This window comes from Cannabis sativa, chromosome 1, assembly GCF_029168945.1.
Source record: "Cannabis sativa cultivar Pink pepper isolate KNU-18-1 chromosome 1, ASM2916894v1, whole genome shotgun sequence".
NCBI classification, from domain to species: Eukaryota; Viridiplantae; Streptophyta; class Magnoliopsida; order Rosales; family Cannabaceae; genus Cannabis; species Cannabis sativa.
In genome coordinates this window covers 66,920,296-66,937,533 of record NC_083601.1, presented here as the reverse complement: position 1 = coordinate 66,937,533, position 17,238 = coordinate 66,920,296, and the positions used below count along the sequence as shown (strand labels likewise).

At 31.5% G+C, this 17,238-nt stretch overlaps 1 protein-coding gene across 1 annotated transcript; it reads right to left on the bottom strand.

Moving 5' to 3' along the window:
- Nucleotides 1-7,141: 7,141 nt before the first annotated feature.
- On the bottom strand, nucleotides 7,142-8,404 carry LOC115703935 (uncharacterized). Its single transcript, XM_061108696.1, has one exon. It carries the CDS (start codon nucleotides 8,266-8,268, stop codon nucleotides 7,558-7,560), a length of 711 nt encoding a protein of 236 aa, XP_060964679.1. The 5' UTR covers nucleotides 8,269-8,404; the 3' UTR covers nucleotides 7,142-7,557.
- Between the last annotated feature and the right edge of the window lie 8,834 nt (nucleotides 8,405-17,238).

The following is a 17,238-nucleotide window of genomic DNA, read 5'->3' as shown; positions in this document are numbered from 1 at the left end:
TGTAATTATAAAATTGTAAATAAATTTATTATTGGAGTAGTAGATTATTCTATTTAGTTCTTTTTTTTAACATAGCATTGTAATGTAAGTTTATATCTCTAAATATTCTGTAAAGTATTAATATTATATGAACATCTCCATTTATAAAGCTAAAAAGTGGGTCAATGACAGAATTGGTATATCTGCAATCACACAAAGATAGAAGTTGTATTTCTGCTTCCTATGCTTATCCAGAGAAAACATTAGATAACGTGAGGTTAACTTTAATATATAAAGATTTTTCTTTTTTAAAAAATAAATAAAAAAAATTATTGATATTCTCCCAAGATAAGTTTGTTAGAGAGATATGTGGCTAAGATGATTTTTTTAATTTAAAAAGAGATTATTAATATTTAAAAGATTGTTTAATTTTTTGGTTTAATTATTGGGTTTATTTGTTAACGGAGATCAACCTAATCGTTAAATTTAACAGAATATTCTTTTATTTTTAAGTATATTCTGTTAAACCAAGAAATAACGTTAGATAGGCACTTTTAATATATAAAGATATTGGGTATCACACTACTAAATAAACTCAACATATATAGGGAAATTTTATGATAATAATGAATATTCAAGAATCTCCTTTTTCCTTGGTTAGATACTCTAAATTTTAAAATTTTCTCTATTTTAAATATTTTATTAGTAAAAGTTTTTTTTTTTTTTTTTTTTTTTATGTCACAATGTTGGTTTGTGAGATTCCTAAAATGAAATTTGATTCGTATTTTTTGTTAGTCATAAATCTTATATTTTTAAAGTTTTATTGTCCAATTTTCTTATTATAACAAATTTCAATGCTTCGTATTATAACTAGTTGCTGAGTCATACATTAATCGACTTAATAGAAAAGTTTTTATATGTTATAGATTATTTGTAAATTTTTTTTAAAAAAATAAATAGTACTTTACAATATCAAAAATTTAAGAGTAATTTACGGCAAAAATATCTAAGTTTTATCCCAAGTAGCAGATAAATACCTAAGTCGTATTTTTGGCGGTAAAAATACCTTCCGTCACACTTCTGGAACTTCTGTAGGTACTTCTCCGTTTTCTTCCAAGTAAGTGTCCACGTGTCATCCTTTTATTAGCCCACATCATTAATTTTTATTTTTTATTTTAAAATTCATTAAAACTTATTTAAAAATTATTTAAAAATAAAAAAAAAATATATATTTAAAATGTATAAAAAAAATAAAAATAAAAATATATTCTGAAACCTAAAAAATTATTCTAAACTTAAATAATTATTTTTTTTTCTTTTATTTTTTTAAATGAATTTTTCTTTTATTTCTTGTTCCATTCTTTTCTCTTTGAATTAAAATGGAATTCCAACATAAATTAAATTCAAATTTTGAAACAAAACTAAAATCAAAAGTCTGAAGCAAACTTAGATTTTGAACAAACAAAATAAAAAAGAATAAAAGAAACCCAAATCCAAATCTTCAATTATCCATCAACAATACAAAACTTATTTAATACCCTAAAACAAATCTAGAACTTTCCAATAACACAAACAAACCCAAAAACAAACCCTAAAACAAAGCTCAGACCTGTAAACATGGAGGGGGCTGTTCGCAGGTCGACGCCGATGAGGGTGTTGTTCGCAGGTCGACGCCGATGAGGGGCTATTCACAGGTCGACGCCGATGAGGGTGCTGTTCGCAGGTCTGACTTTGATCCTGTGGTCACTCACCGGTAGATCTCGAGTGATGAGAGATTTGAGGTTTTTTTAATTTTTTACAATTTGGATACAAAGACAAAAAGGAAGAATAAGAGGTTGAGATGTGGTGAAATAAGGCTGTTGATGGTGAGGAGGAAGAAGACGATGACGATGGGGGCTGTTTGCAGGTACTCGACGCCGATGAGGGTGAAGAGGGATGACCCTGGTTCGCATCCCTTGTTCCCAGAAGACATTGGGTTAGATGAGAGGATTCCAGTCGTTGAGATAAACCCAAACGAAGCCAAGTTGTAGTGTCTTAAGTGGTTCTCCACAATCTTCGATATCAAAACCCAATCAACAGTCAAAGACCAAACCCCTCCTACTCCTCATTGAAAATCCTTTGTTTCATTTTGCTCTCCCTTCTTATTCACTCTCGCCTTTCTCTCTCCTCTTCTTCGCCTTCTCTCTCTCTACATCCCAACTCTTCGAGTCCTGGTGTTAGAAACATGGCAAATCATATTCTTCAGAGGAAGAAAGGCTTCACAGGCTCAGTGTGTTTGAGGACAATATGACTTTTGTTACCAAACACAATCAGATGCCCAATTCTTCTTATACCCTTTCTCTAAATGCATTTACTGATCTAGCCCATTACGAGTTTAAGGCCTCTCGTTTAGGCTTTTCTCCCTTTCTCAGCTCTCGGCCTAGACTGAGTTCGGACGCATAGATTGAGACCCTTGAATCGCAGAAGAGAAGGGGGAGAAGAACGAGATTTTAGTTTTGTAGGATTTTTAATATTAATCAGATTTTAGGTTTATTTGTTTTTTAATTTTGTAATTTTTTTAATTTAAAAAATAAGTTTTATTTTTATTTTTATACATTTTAAATATATTATTTTAATTTTAAAATAATTTTTAATTTTAAAATGATTTTTAAATAAGTTTTAATTGAATTTTAAAATGAAAAATAAAAATTTATGATGTGGACTAATATAAAAATTTATGATGTGGACTAATAAAAGGGTGACACCTGGACACTTATTTGGAAGAAAACGAAGAGGTACCTACGGAAGTTCCAGAAGTGTGACAGAAGCTATTTTTACCGCCAAAAATATGACTTAGGTATTTATCTGCTACTCGGGATAAAACTTAGATATTTTTGCCGCAAATTACTCAAAATTGAAATACTTTCTTACTATTTGTATAAAAAAATATAACTTAATTATTCAAAATTTTCTAAAAATCTACAAATAATTTTAAATAACTATAATATAAAATTATAAAAAACAATTAAAAAGCTCTCCTATTTTTACCGGTCCAGACAATATCTGTTGGAGTAAGATAAAAATAATTTACTAGATCATCAAAAAAATTAGATTCAAAAGATTTATTAGATGCCAAAACATATGAAAGGAGTACGAAAATACCCATTTATAAAGTGTATGTACAATAGAATTACAGAATATGAAACAAGTTGAATCAAAATCATCTTGTTACACGCCTTAATTATTATATCATGACTTATGAATAGTATAAAAAAAATTACATAACACACTAAAATTTAAAATAATTATAAAAATAAAAATATGTTAGTATGAAAAAAAAATTATATTTTTACTTTTTGAATTTTTTTATTTATAAAAATATATTTTTTAGTAAAAAATAGAAACTATTTTTTTTTATCACAATTATAATTATGGAGTTATTTTTTTATTTTTTTTTATTTTATAGTTTATTTATAATTATTGTGGGTCTGATTTTTTGTTATTTTTTAATTATATTTTAATTTTTTTTAAATTAAATATATTTTTGTAATTTTAAAATTTTACAAATGTATTTCTATAATTAAAATTTTAAGTCTTAAAATTATAAATAAAATATAAAAGAGAAATATATTATGAATAATATAAATATCTGTCCAAATCAAATGGTCCATATCAAGCAACAATGCAAAGGCATATGTCTACAACAAAGCTTCCTTTTAACAATATTAAACTAAAAGGTCAAACAAGAAAGAAGTGAACCACATAATTTTCCTATTGTATAGTACTCTAGTTTAATTAAAATTACCGAATCATCTATATATATATATTGTATATATATGGAAAATTTGTTTTAAATGATAAGTATGAAACCGATGCATAATGGGGGAGAGAGAGAGAGAGAGTTATTTAGTGCTTGAGAGAGACTCTTCTTCAATCATGCATACATAGAGGACACTACATCTACAAATATACATCACAATCTCTCACCCACTCTTAATTTTGTTATAGCACCCCGGCCCTATCTAGCTAGCTAGTTTGATCTTTTAACTTTTCTCTTCATATAACCCTTCAAGATCTAAGCAGCCAAATATATATTTTAAAAGAAAATTGTTAAAAAGTATTATTGATGTCTAATATCTTTTTCGATGTCATACTGTTATTGGTGTAGTTAAGTATCGGATTCTATATAATTTAAGAAAATAACTTTTAAAGAATATTTATAGCTAACTAATCCTAAGGCCTTAAGGCGCTATTATAATTACATGATAATATATTAATGTTTTTTAGGCACATTTATATATGTTTACCAATATCATATTTTCCAAGCTTTAATTCCTTTAGTAATTAATGTATTATATATATTTTAATGATGTTATTGATCAGTTCCCAAATAATTAAAAATTAATTATGTTTTTGATTAATTACATTGTTTACTGGCGTTTGATACAATATTTTTTTTTCTTCTGAATTGGATACAATATTGTTATATAATATGTAATCATTAGAAGGAATTTAGGAAATATGGCTGTGGTACGTACGTAGTATGTTGTACATGGTACACTATACTGATCTCTCTGTCAGATGAGTCTTTATTTTAATCAGAAAAAGTTGGAAAGAATAAAAAGGGTTGACAGTGTCAATGTACATTATTTATTTAATTAATTAGTGGCAAAAATCATATATATATTTTTGATAGATTTAAGAAGTTCTATTAACTGATTAATTATGTCAATCAATATCGAGTCATTATAATATGATTAATTAATCACACACTGTATTATATAATAATAACAATCTAATTAATTAAGAGAAATGCGGGGTCTACTATATATCTATGTAATGATTTAATTTTTATATAGTGTACAAATTTGATAATAAATAAACACAACACAAATTTAACAACAATTCTTACAAATAAAATTTGAATATTTGAACATGAATTCTTACAAAAATAAAAGAAAGAATGTACATGAATTAAATCCAAACATCAAAATTGTACGTAGAAGTGATTTTATAGTCAAGAATCTACATATTGCCCTTGACATGACAAAAGGTTAATATAATAAATACATAAGTTAATGTAGCTGGCGAGTGATGTATACATAAATCCAACTTCTTTATAAACGGTACTGTATATATAATTTAAAAGGGAAATTTGATTTTTTATACTTACATTTGGTTAAAAAAAAATTTCTAAACAAATAATAACTAATATTTGTAAAATATGATAATTTTTATGATATCCCTAAAATACCCCTATTTACATCACCCCATTTATACCATCGGACCACCCATCGGGCTACCCATCGGACCATCCATCGGGCCACCATCGGACCACCCATCGGGCCACCCATCGGACCCATCGGACCACCCATCGGACTACCATCGGACCAAATCTGCTACCAATTTTTTTTTTTTATGTTTTTGTGCATACAAAAGTAGCATCAGGTGACCATCGGACCACCATCGGACTACCATCGGACCCCATCAGACTACCAATTTTTTTTTTTTTTATGTTTTTGCACTAAAAAAAAGTATAGAAAATTTGAGAGGGGTATTTTTGGATTTTAGATAAAGTGGTCATATATTTTCAATGATGATATGTATTAGTTTAGAAATAAAATATTAGATATATGTAAGTATAGAAAATCAAATTTCCCATCTAAAATAACGAGAAATGTTAATATAAGTATAATTAAATATCGACTTCTAAATTTTTTATTTAGGCTTACATTAAATTTTATTGGTTTTATTAAAATTTAGAATGATTGGATAGTTATTTTTGTGTTAGCCCCATATTGTTAGTATGTCTTTCTAGTTAACGGGAGCTTTTGATGAGCAGACCCAATCCAATTAAAGTTATGTACCTATAAATAAACTACTTAAGATTTAGGGAGGAAGACTTAGTTGATAGTATTGGACCATCAAATTGTGGTAATTGTGTACGTATACTTAATTATTATATATTATTATTGTGTTCTATGTTATATACAAATTGATCTTGAGTTTATTATTAATTTTTCTGACATATGGTATCAGATTGCCAATTGTACATAATTTAAAACCTATAATTTATATAATTAATATGTATATGTTAATTTTTTACAATTGCATATTAATTTTGTTATTACTTTTTGTTAAATTTTTCGTTGTTTAATCTTAAAAGTTTAGGAGTTTTATTCATTATAAAATTCACTTTCTATTGGTATTTTATATATGACTAAAACCGTTCAATAAATTAGGAGAATTTTAAGATTAAACTTTTAAGGTTTATGTATTTTCTTTATGAAATTAAATTTAGATTTTTTGATTCTATGGACTATTGAATAAAATTGATTGTGCAAACCTTATTAAAAAATAATCCATAGTAGTTTTACAAGAAGATAATTAATTACAAGATGATACATTTAGAAGATATATTAAGTGTCATTAGTGCCCAATAACAATATGGTGTAAAATAAGAAAATAATATTAATATGTATTGTGTATAGCTAGCTAGCGTGGTGTTATAATTATTGAAGAAAAGAAGGGTCTCTAACTTGCTTTTTGGTTCATCTGTCTGGTTCTTGGGACAGGATCGGTCGTTTTTCATCTTTAATACGAAGAAAATAATGAAGAAGAACCACTAATTAATATAACATATATATATATACGTATAGTCCAGGCCAACATATTTCACTTTCAAAAAGAGACACCACTATAGAGACAAACCTCTCAAACCTAATAAATCCAAACCCCTAAACCCACCAACCCTTGCCTCAAACTGGCAACTCTCTCATAATTAAAAACTATACACACACACGAACCAAACACAACGCTCTCTTTAATTAAAAACTATACACACACGAACACGAACCAATTAACATGTACAACGCTCTCTTTAATTAAACCCATATGGAATTAGTCCTACTACTACTGCGCTACTTCAACTATATTATGCTATACAGAATAATGTATGAGCTTTTTCAGCTTTATTGAAAGAAGAGAACGTTTCATTTATAACACGGCCTCTTTCTCTTTTTCTTTTTTATTTTTTTTGGGACAATATTATATGGGCATTAGAAAAAAGTGAAATATATATTTATATCCTAATAATTTGTTCAAAATATAGTTGGACTATTATTAATCGCTGTAATTTTCTAGCTAGCATTTAAAAAAATAGTCGGCAACACCATAAAACCAGTAAAACAAAAGTGACATATATATATGTAATTAATAATTAGGAAATTTACATGACCATATATATATAAATACATATACATATATAGTGAAATTAAGAAGTTTTATATGGCCCCCAAAAAAGCAAACTACATATAATATAACATATTCATCATCATCATCATCATCATCATCATCATCATCAAAACCATGTATGGATCTCACTCCAGGTCGATGGACGCCTTTTTAGCTATATACTAAGTGTAACAAACTAATTCATTTATATATCACAACCCTTCTGGAAAAAAAGAAGAGACTAAAAAAAAGTTGAAGGAGAAAATCAAAAAGCCACCATTGGTCAAATTAATTCACACTACTCATGTTCTTTTTTTTTTCCTTTGCAAAAACGTACATGTACGTATTAATTAATATATATATATATCAACCGTAGACATGAGATCGAGCCGGGGTGCTCTGCATCTTAAGATTCTTATAAAACCTTTTAATGAAATCGTCAGCCTTAGAATCCACCTGAGTGTCACCTCCCTCGTAATTTAACGGAAAAGGCGAGTCCGTTATTCTCAACTGCCTCATCCCCAAAGGACTCTTTCCAAACCCGGGTAACGTCACTAACGGCGACGCCTGATCAATATTATTATTATTATGATTCATGTTGTACATCTCAAGTAGAACCTTTTGGACGGCGTTAACGGTGTTCGAAACGTCGTCGTAATCGAATTTTGTACTGGCAGACGAAGATGATGACTTGGCGAAGTAGTGTTTGTTGCTACTACGCTTGTTGAAGTGACCGAGACTTTTGTACAAGTTGTTAAAGGCTGGGGCAGCTGGGCTGTTGCTGCAGCTGAATTCGTACTCTCTTGGAGACACGAATGAAACGGCGTCGCTCGAGCGGCACCCGAACCCTCCTCCTCCGCCAATAGAAGAGGCGGAGGAGGATGTGAAGGCGCCGTGGTTGAGAATGAAGTTGTGAGCTAAGGCCTTTCCGGCTAGCTTACCTCTCTTCATGAGCATGTGAAACTCAACCATGATTTTGCTCTTTGATAATCCTTTCCTCATCATTATAAACACTACTCTTACTATGTTCCATAGCTTCTTTGCCACCACTGAAGTACTTGCTTCTATTTGATCCATTTCTGATCACTATTCTTTCTTTATTTTCAATAAGATTGTTTGTTTGTTTGTGTAGAGAGAGAGAGAGAGAGAGAGAGAGAGAGAGAGAGGATAATTAGAGCTTCTTATGGTTTTTGATCAATGGAATGAGAAGAAGAGAGAGGTGCCAAGAGGTATATAAAGGGGTGGAAAATAATTAATTATTAATTAAAGATTTAAGATGAATTATATATCTAAGTAAGGGAAATTGTACGAACTCGATATGCTTGCGCGTGTGTATGGTTACAATCTTTGTCAAAAAAGTAGAGTAAAGCAATAAAGGAGAAGGAAGTTGTACACTTGTAAACAATAGAAGCACCACGCGCGCGTTTTGAAAGCAAGTTTATAATAAATCAATTAATGAATTTTTTTTAATATAGTTTTGTTTGTGATAGTTGTGTAGATTGTGTGGAAGTGGAAGCGGAATTGTGGAGACTGGAAATTACTAGAAGGTCCCTGTGATAGATATGGGAGGAGTATAATTATTTGAGGTTAGGGGGTTCAATGATTAGGAGGAGAAGTAGATATTTGGAGTATAGTATAGCATATTTTAATTAAATTAAATTTAAAATTTTGCCCTTTTTGCCGTAGAGACTAAGGTACTCATCATCACAGACTATTACTACATTTTTGGAGCTCCAACTACTCTAATTACAACTACAACTACAACTCCAATCCTTAATTCTTGATTTCTTAAATGTTAAGTTCATAAAATATAAAAAATTAAATTCTATTATTCTTTACTTTCATGTAAGCATGAATAAAAGAGATATTTTCCTAGCAAGTCAGGAAAAGAAGTAAATTCTTCAATAGGGCATAGAGAGGTGTGGATTAGTCAATAAAAGTTAGACTTTGATTGTTTAGATTAATCTTGATATATTCTATACATTGATTGACAATATTAGTGTGGGATTAATGCTAGCTGCATATGTATGTAATTTTCAGTGATTTAGATAGTACTACTTTTTTTTTTTATGGGATTAAGATATATAGTACTACTTATTTGATCATTTATTAATTAAAACTACTTATTTGATCATTTATATATAAATAACAAATATGAGAATTTAATTATATATAAACATCGAGATATATGATATATGGATTGATAACTAATAAAGATTAGTTAGCTTTGTTAGTTAATATTTTCTTTGTGTGTCAGATTGGAACTAATGCTAGTTAATACAACAGAATTCTGCTGTATTTTGTTAATTCTCAAACTCTATATAATAAATCGTTCCTTACTAAGAACTACTAAGCTAGCATTCTTAGTCTGAGGCTTTTCATTCATTTTCTCTGTTCTCTTTTACTCTGTTTCAAGATCAAGTGTTTCATGGTATCGGAGCTTCTCTGACTCACGTCCATGGCCTCTTCCGGCGACAACTCGTCTCCAGTAGGTGTAACTGATCCTCGACCTCAGGCGCCTCCCCCTACTGCTGCCCCTGCTACAATTTCCTAGAATCCTTTTTCGAATTCCCTTACTTCTTCTCTCACCATCAAGCTCGATCGAGCTAATTTTCTTGCTTGGAAATCCCAAGTCGTTCCCACGGTCATTGGTCATGACCTCGATGATATCCTCTTCACCGATAACAGTCCTCCACAGCTTCTCCTCAATGGTGATCACAATCCTATGTACCATCAATGGCGCAAGAAAGATCAGTTATTGCTTTCTTGGCTTCGATCTTCGATGACCGAAGCAATTCTTGGAACTGTGTCCAATTACAACTCTTCCCATGGTGTTTGGATGGCCCTTGAGCAAAAAATTTCCAGTCAATCCAAAGCAAGGTTACTACAGCTCAAAGGATAACTTTCTAATCTTCAAAAAGGTAACCTTAGTATCTCTGACTATGTAGATAAGATCAAATCAATTTGTGATTCTTTAGCAATTGCTGGCCATTCAATTACTGATCTTGATCTTATTCTGCATTTGCTCAATGGCTTGGGACCGGAGTTTGATCCCGTTGTGTCTGGAATCACATCTCGAAGTGATAATCTTACTCTCGAAGATGTTCAAGCCCTCCTTATGTCCCATGAAACTCGGCTGGAAAGACACAGTTCTATGATGGATATATCTACAAAAATGGCTGCCAACCTTACCTTTGGTTCAAAAAATGGTCCCTATCGACATCCTTATGCTTCTGGCAGAATGAACACCACTGATAACTCCTCAAGATTACCCCATCGCAACTTTGGTCGAACTCCTCCTACCAACAGACCACTTTGCCAATTGTGCATGAAGTATGGCCATACTGCATCAATCTGTCATTACAGATTTGATAAAAACTGGGTAACTCCGAAGCAGCCCTCCTCTCAACCACAGATCAATCTGACAGAACACAATGTCAGCTTTGATCCTCAAGCTCATGTTACCCAAACTCTCCCTGATTTTGGTGATGATTCCGGTTGGTATGTGGACACTGGGGCAACAAATCATGTTGCTTTCAACATGGATAATCTTGATTCAGCAACTCCCTATACTGGCCATGAATCTATTGCTGTTGGAGATGGTAAGAAATTGGTTATCTCTCATGTTGGTAAAACTACTCTCTCTTCTTTAAATTCCAAACCTTTACATCTTCAATCTGTGTTGCATGTTCCATCTATTACTAAAAATTTAGTTAGTGTTTCTAAACTAACTAAAGATAACAATGTCTTTCTAGAGTTTCACAAATCTTGTTGTTTTGTCAAGGACAAACAAACGGGTGTTGTGCTCCTCAAAGGAATACTCAAGAATGACTTGTACCTGTTAGGAGATGATCACTCAAACTTGTCCAGCCGTTCCCTTCAATGCAATCTTGCTACTTCTGTCTTCAATACCTGTTGTAACACAATCTGTAATTCTCAACCACCATGTAATGCATGTTGTAATTCTACTGCTCCTGCAGTTTCCGATTGTACTCATGACTCTATTAATAAAAATGATTTTTCATGTTCATCTCCTACTGTCTTAAATACATCTATGCACACAGATATCAATCTATGGCACTCTAAACTTGGTCATCCAGCACCTGCCACCTTGAGCAAAATTTTGTCAACAGCCAATATACCACACAGCCTTAAACACTTAAAGTTTTGTAATTCTTGTCAACTTGGCAAAAGTCATAAATTTCCCTTCTCCCTCTCCTCTAAAAGAGCTTCTCAACCTCTTGAACTCATTCACACTGATTTATGGGGGCCTTCTCATGTTGTGTCGAAAGACAATTACAAGTATTATATTCTATTTCTTGATGATTTCAGTCGGTTCTCTTGGATTTTTCCCTTAACATTGAAATCAAAAGCTTTTGAAGTTTTTATCAGATTTAAGAGTTTGGTTGAGAAACAATTTAATCTTCCTATTAAGGGAGTACAAGCTGATGAAGGAGGTGAATATAGATCATTTGAGAGATTCTTGGCAGATCAAGGAATAAAATTTCAACTATCTTATCCTCACACTCATGAGCAAAATGGACGCGTGGAGAGGAAACATAGGCATGTGACAGAAACTGGTTTGACCTTACTTGCACATTCTGGCCTTGACATGAGCTATTGGTGGCATGCCTTTGAATGTGCTGTCTACCCAATCAATCGAATGCCAACTCCAATTATTGGCAACATCAGTCCTTATGAATGCTTGTTCCAACAACAACCAGATTACAAGATTCAAAGAACCTTTGGATGTGCTTGTTTCCCTCATTTGAGGCCCTACACTCACCATAAGATGGACTACCGATCTGAGGAATGTATTTTTCTTGGGTATTCACCTAAACACAAAGGCTATTTGTGTGAAAATTCTGTTGGTCGAATCTTTGTGGCTCGGAATGTTGTGTTCAATGAGTCTCACTTCCCTGCCTTCAATCAACATGGCTCTTCTCAGGTACATTCTCAAACTACAACTCCTGTTCCTACAGCACAATTTTCTACTCATTTTGATTCAACTTTTGCTCATACTAATGCCTATCCATCTGTTATACCTGAGCCTGCTACTTCTGCTCAAGCTCCTGTTGCATCCTCAGATTCCAACAACAGAAACCTCTCTGCAGCATCTCAGTCCATTGCTCCTACTGATAGCAGTCCTCATATTTCTCCACCTGTTGCAGCAAATCAATCTGTTACTGCTATTGTCTCTGAGATGATGCTGCTACTGTTGTTTCAGCACCAGTTACTCATCCTGCTGCTGTTCACAGAACACATCCCATGGTTACTAGATCTCAACTTGGTATCTACAAACCAAAGGCCTATATAGCCACAAAGCACAAACTACCTGAATCTCTCCTTCCAAGAGAACCTACATCTGTCAAGGTTGCTCTTAATGATCCTGGCTGGAATGCTGCAATGAACAAAGAATTTACAGCCCTCAAAACAAATGGAACATGACATTGGTGCCTTATCAGTCTCACATGCATCTAATTGACAATAAATGGGTACATCGGATTAAACTCAACTCAGATGGAAGCATTGATCGATTAAAATCGAGGCTTGTAGCAAAAGGTTTTCTCCAAGCTCCTGGCATAGATTATGCTGAGACATTTAGTCCTGTCATAAAACCTGTCTCAGTTCGAATGGTGTTAACCTTGGCTGTCACTTTTAACTGGGACATAAAGCAGCTGGATGTCACGAATGCTTTCTTGAATGGTGTTCTTCAAGAAACTGTTGATATGGTGCAACCGAAAGGCTTTGAAGACCCTACAAAACCAGACCATGTTTGTCACCTATATAAAGCCATTTATGGTTTAAAACAAGTTCCACGAGCTTGGAATGACAAACTAAAAACCACTTTACTTCACTGGGGTTTCACTGCCTCAAAGGCTGATTCTTCACTCTTTGTTTTTGGCTCTGGTTCGAATTTGATTATCCTCATGGTCTATGTCGACGACATTCTAGTTACAGGCCCCAACAACACTCTGATTCACAAACTTATTACAGATCTCAATCACTCTTTCGAGCTCAAAGACCTCGGCCTCATTCACTATTTCCTTGGAGTTGAAGTTCATAGAATAACTGAAGGTCTCTACTTATCTCAAAGCAAATATATAACAGATTTACTTATGAAAGTTCATCTTGAGGGAGCTAAACCATGTTCCAATCCCACCAGTACTGCTCACAAGCTTTCTCTACATGAAGGGACCCCATTTGATGATAAAACATTATACAGGAGTACTTTAGGTGCATTACAATATCTCACACTTACTCGACCGAATGTTGCATACATTATCAACAAACTATCCCAGTTTATTCATGCTCCTACGAGTGTTCACTGGGATGCCTGCAAGCGGCTTCTACGATATTTGAAAGGCACTTTACATGAAGGCTTATTAATCAAGCCTGCCCCTCGGCTTTCTTTACAAGTCTATTCTGATGCAGATTGGGCATCTTGCCTTGATGATAGACGGTCAACAGGTGGATATGCAGCCTTTCTTGGTCCAAATCTCATTTCATGGTCAGCTAAAAAGCGACAAGTGGTTGCCCGATCTTCTACTGAATCTGAATTTCGAGCTCTCGCTAATGCAGCAGCTGAAATCAAGTGGATTCTCTCCCTGCTCTCTGAACTTCATTTTCAACTCCAAGATACTCCAGTTATTTGGGTTGATAACTAAGGAGCCGCTACTCTTGCTGCCAATCCGATTTTCCATGCTCGCTGCAAACATATTGAGATAGACTTACACTTTGTCCGAGAACAAATTCTGAGAAATGAAATTTCAGTTCGACATGTCCCAAGCATTGATCAAGTTGCTGACATTCTTACAAAACCTCTACCAAAGGAAGGTTTATACTATCTGAAAAGCAAACTCAAAGTGACTTTTACACCTTTTCGTTTGAGGGGGGATGATAACTAATAAAGATTAGTTAGCTTTGTTAGTTAATATTTTCTTTGTGTGTTAGATTGTAACTAATTCTGTTGTAACAGAATTCTGCTGTATTTTGTTAATTCTCAAACTCTATATAATAAATCGTTCCTTACTAAAAACTGCTAAGCTAGCATTCTTAGTATGAGGCTTTTTATTCATTTCCTCTATTCTCTTTTACTCTGTTTCAAGATCAAGTGTTTCATGGATGATTACACACGAAATATAATAGATTTAATTCTTATCTAATAAATCAATTATAATTACATATATAATTAAAATACTTATATTTTCTTTTCTTTCTAAACATAAACATGATTAATTAATATAGAATAATACTTAATAATCACTTAGCTAGTGTGAACAAACTATTTCCATATATATATATATGCTTTACTCTTTATTTCTATATATATAGATGTAATTTTGTAATTTGCTTTACTCTTTATTTCTATATATATATAGATGTAATTTTGTAATTTTTAATACCAAACATGTACTTGGCTTGGGCCAAGTAGTTTAATTATTCGAATTATTTAAAAAATACACGTAACAACAAAAAAAAATTACAAAATTATAGTTGTATGGAATATGAAATTTTTTTAAGTTTTTTATGATTTTATTTACAAAAAAAAAAATACAGTATTTTGATGTACTTTTATGTTGTATTCTTATTGATTTGTTATTAATTTTTTGTTATTTTTTGTTGTTAATTATTTTGATGTTACTTTATTTGGATATTGTTTTTGTTATTTTCGTATTATTTTTATAGAATACTGTAAAGTATTATTTTTATAGAATACTGTAAAAATATAAAAAAAAAAAATTAAAATTAAAAGTATAATTTTTTTTTTTAAGAAAAATAGTCTTAACTCGTTAACATAATTACTTTAAAGGACTTAATATATAAATATATTGCAGAATACAAATCTAATATGGTGATGAGCTAATAATGTAGGTTAATTGGTGAACCGAAGACAATTTGACTTGGGAGTCGAAAACTACGAATTTTCAAAGTTTCTTATTAAATACAAAGTTGGACAGTACACAGCTGAAAGCTATTGTAGTGGGGATACCACATAAAATTAGAGACCAGGAAAAACATCTTCTCTACCACCTTTTGACTCTATATAATTACAATTAAATTATTATATTTGATAGTACGTGAAAACCCCTATATAGGTCTCATCTCTCTCATGTTTATTAATTTCTAAATTATTGCACAGGCTTTTATTTCAGTATATGTATCCAGCTCAACAAAGATATTTACATATATTTTAATTACCAAGTAAGAAAAAAAAGCATACTGGACATTCTAAACGTGCTAGGTATTGGTAACAGGTAACCATGACAGTGATATTTTTACTTTTCCAGTTACTTATTAATTGTTTTCTTTAGTGTACGTAGGATATGATTTAAAAAATAAAGACGGTATTTAAATGTGGTAATTCTAAACGTGATAGGTAAGTGGTAAACACACTATTAATACTAATTAACATAGTTAATTAATTACAATGATTTTGCTAATCACCAGCCCTAGGGCTTGGACGGAAAAAGAAAGGGACTACTAATAATGAGAGTCGACGCAGCCAACCAATCTTGACAAGGTTGACAGAAATGAATGACAACACCTACTTGGACACGTGGCAGTCTACTACAGGCTCAGTTGCATCTCTCACCGCTCTTCTTATATATATACATCTAGATCCAAACGTAGTTACCTCTAGTTTTTTTGACATTGATATTTAGAGCTTAAACACAAGCCAGCCACAATCCATATACGTGGTATCTTTGGTTTAGTATTACAGTTTTTTAAAAATTCATAACTAAACTAGATAAATTAAATAATCAAGTCAAACCAATCTACTCAAAATGATTAGTTTGATTAAAAGTCATGATGATTTGTATTTTGTTGTTCTAAATTCTTTTTATAATAATTATTTATTTTTTCGATAATTTTTTTTACTTTTAATAAATTTATAATACATAAATAACAATAAAAAATTATTATCATAGCAATATTAATAAAATTATCCACAAAATATTTCATCTTAAAAAAATATATATTAAGTATTAATATACGGAATTGTTTAATTTGAATCGCATTCAAGAGTTTTAAAACGGTGTGATTGAATCAGAGAATGTTATTTAAAGGGTCTGAATTTAACAAATTATTTACATCAGATTTATTTAGTTTGATCTCAAATGATTAAGTTTGAATTGGTTAGAGTTCAAAAATCACAGATTGCTTATTATAACACCCTTATATATTGGCCTCTATGGCAGCCTTTTTAATTTAGCTAGAATTTAATTCGAACTTTTCCTTTTCCTAATATATATATTATGCTTCATTTTCTTAACATATATACATATAGCTAGTATATGGAATTACGGACTATATATATTTATTTATGCTATAAATATACCATAAATAAAATCTATAAATGGCTAATTATTGGTGGTAGCTTTAACTTATAATAATTAAGGTCGGAACTCGGAAGGAACTAGGAAGGGTTGGAGTCAAAGTTGAACGTTAGATAGCAAGGCCACCTGAGATTAAATAAATATATATAAATGACCACTATATACATCTGAAAGTGAAACAAACAAAGCTCTTTTTTAAGAATTGGTCAATATCTTCGTAACTAAGGCTATAGGGTGTTTGCCCTAATCATTAGAAATAAAAGCACAAAAGCTAGACATGGTAAAAGATTCTTACAGAATCAAGTACGTCCTACCTAGTACTGCGCGCCCTCTGAAAACTCACGTTCTGATCTTTCCCCAATAATTAAATTGAGTTTACCACAATTTTTTTTTTTTTAATTTTTCTAATAAATAAAAAGTAATATGTACATTAGATGAGGTCTATATATTGAGAAATATTAGTGCAATTCGGTATAATAGCTAAGGGGTGTTCATCCGATCCAATCTGTACTTTTTTGGTCAAACAACATTCAATCCGCACTAAGTGTGAATTTCATGTTTTGGATCCAATCCGATCCGCATAAGAGTTTAAATCCAATCCAATCCGCAATAGTGCGGATTGGATCGGTTATTTTGGATCGGTTATTTTTTTAATAATAAATTATTTAATATTTCATAAAAAAAAAAAAAATTAAAAAAAGACTAT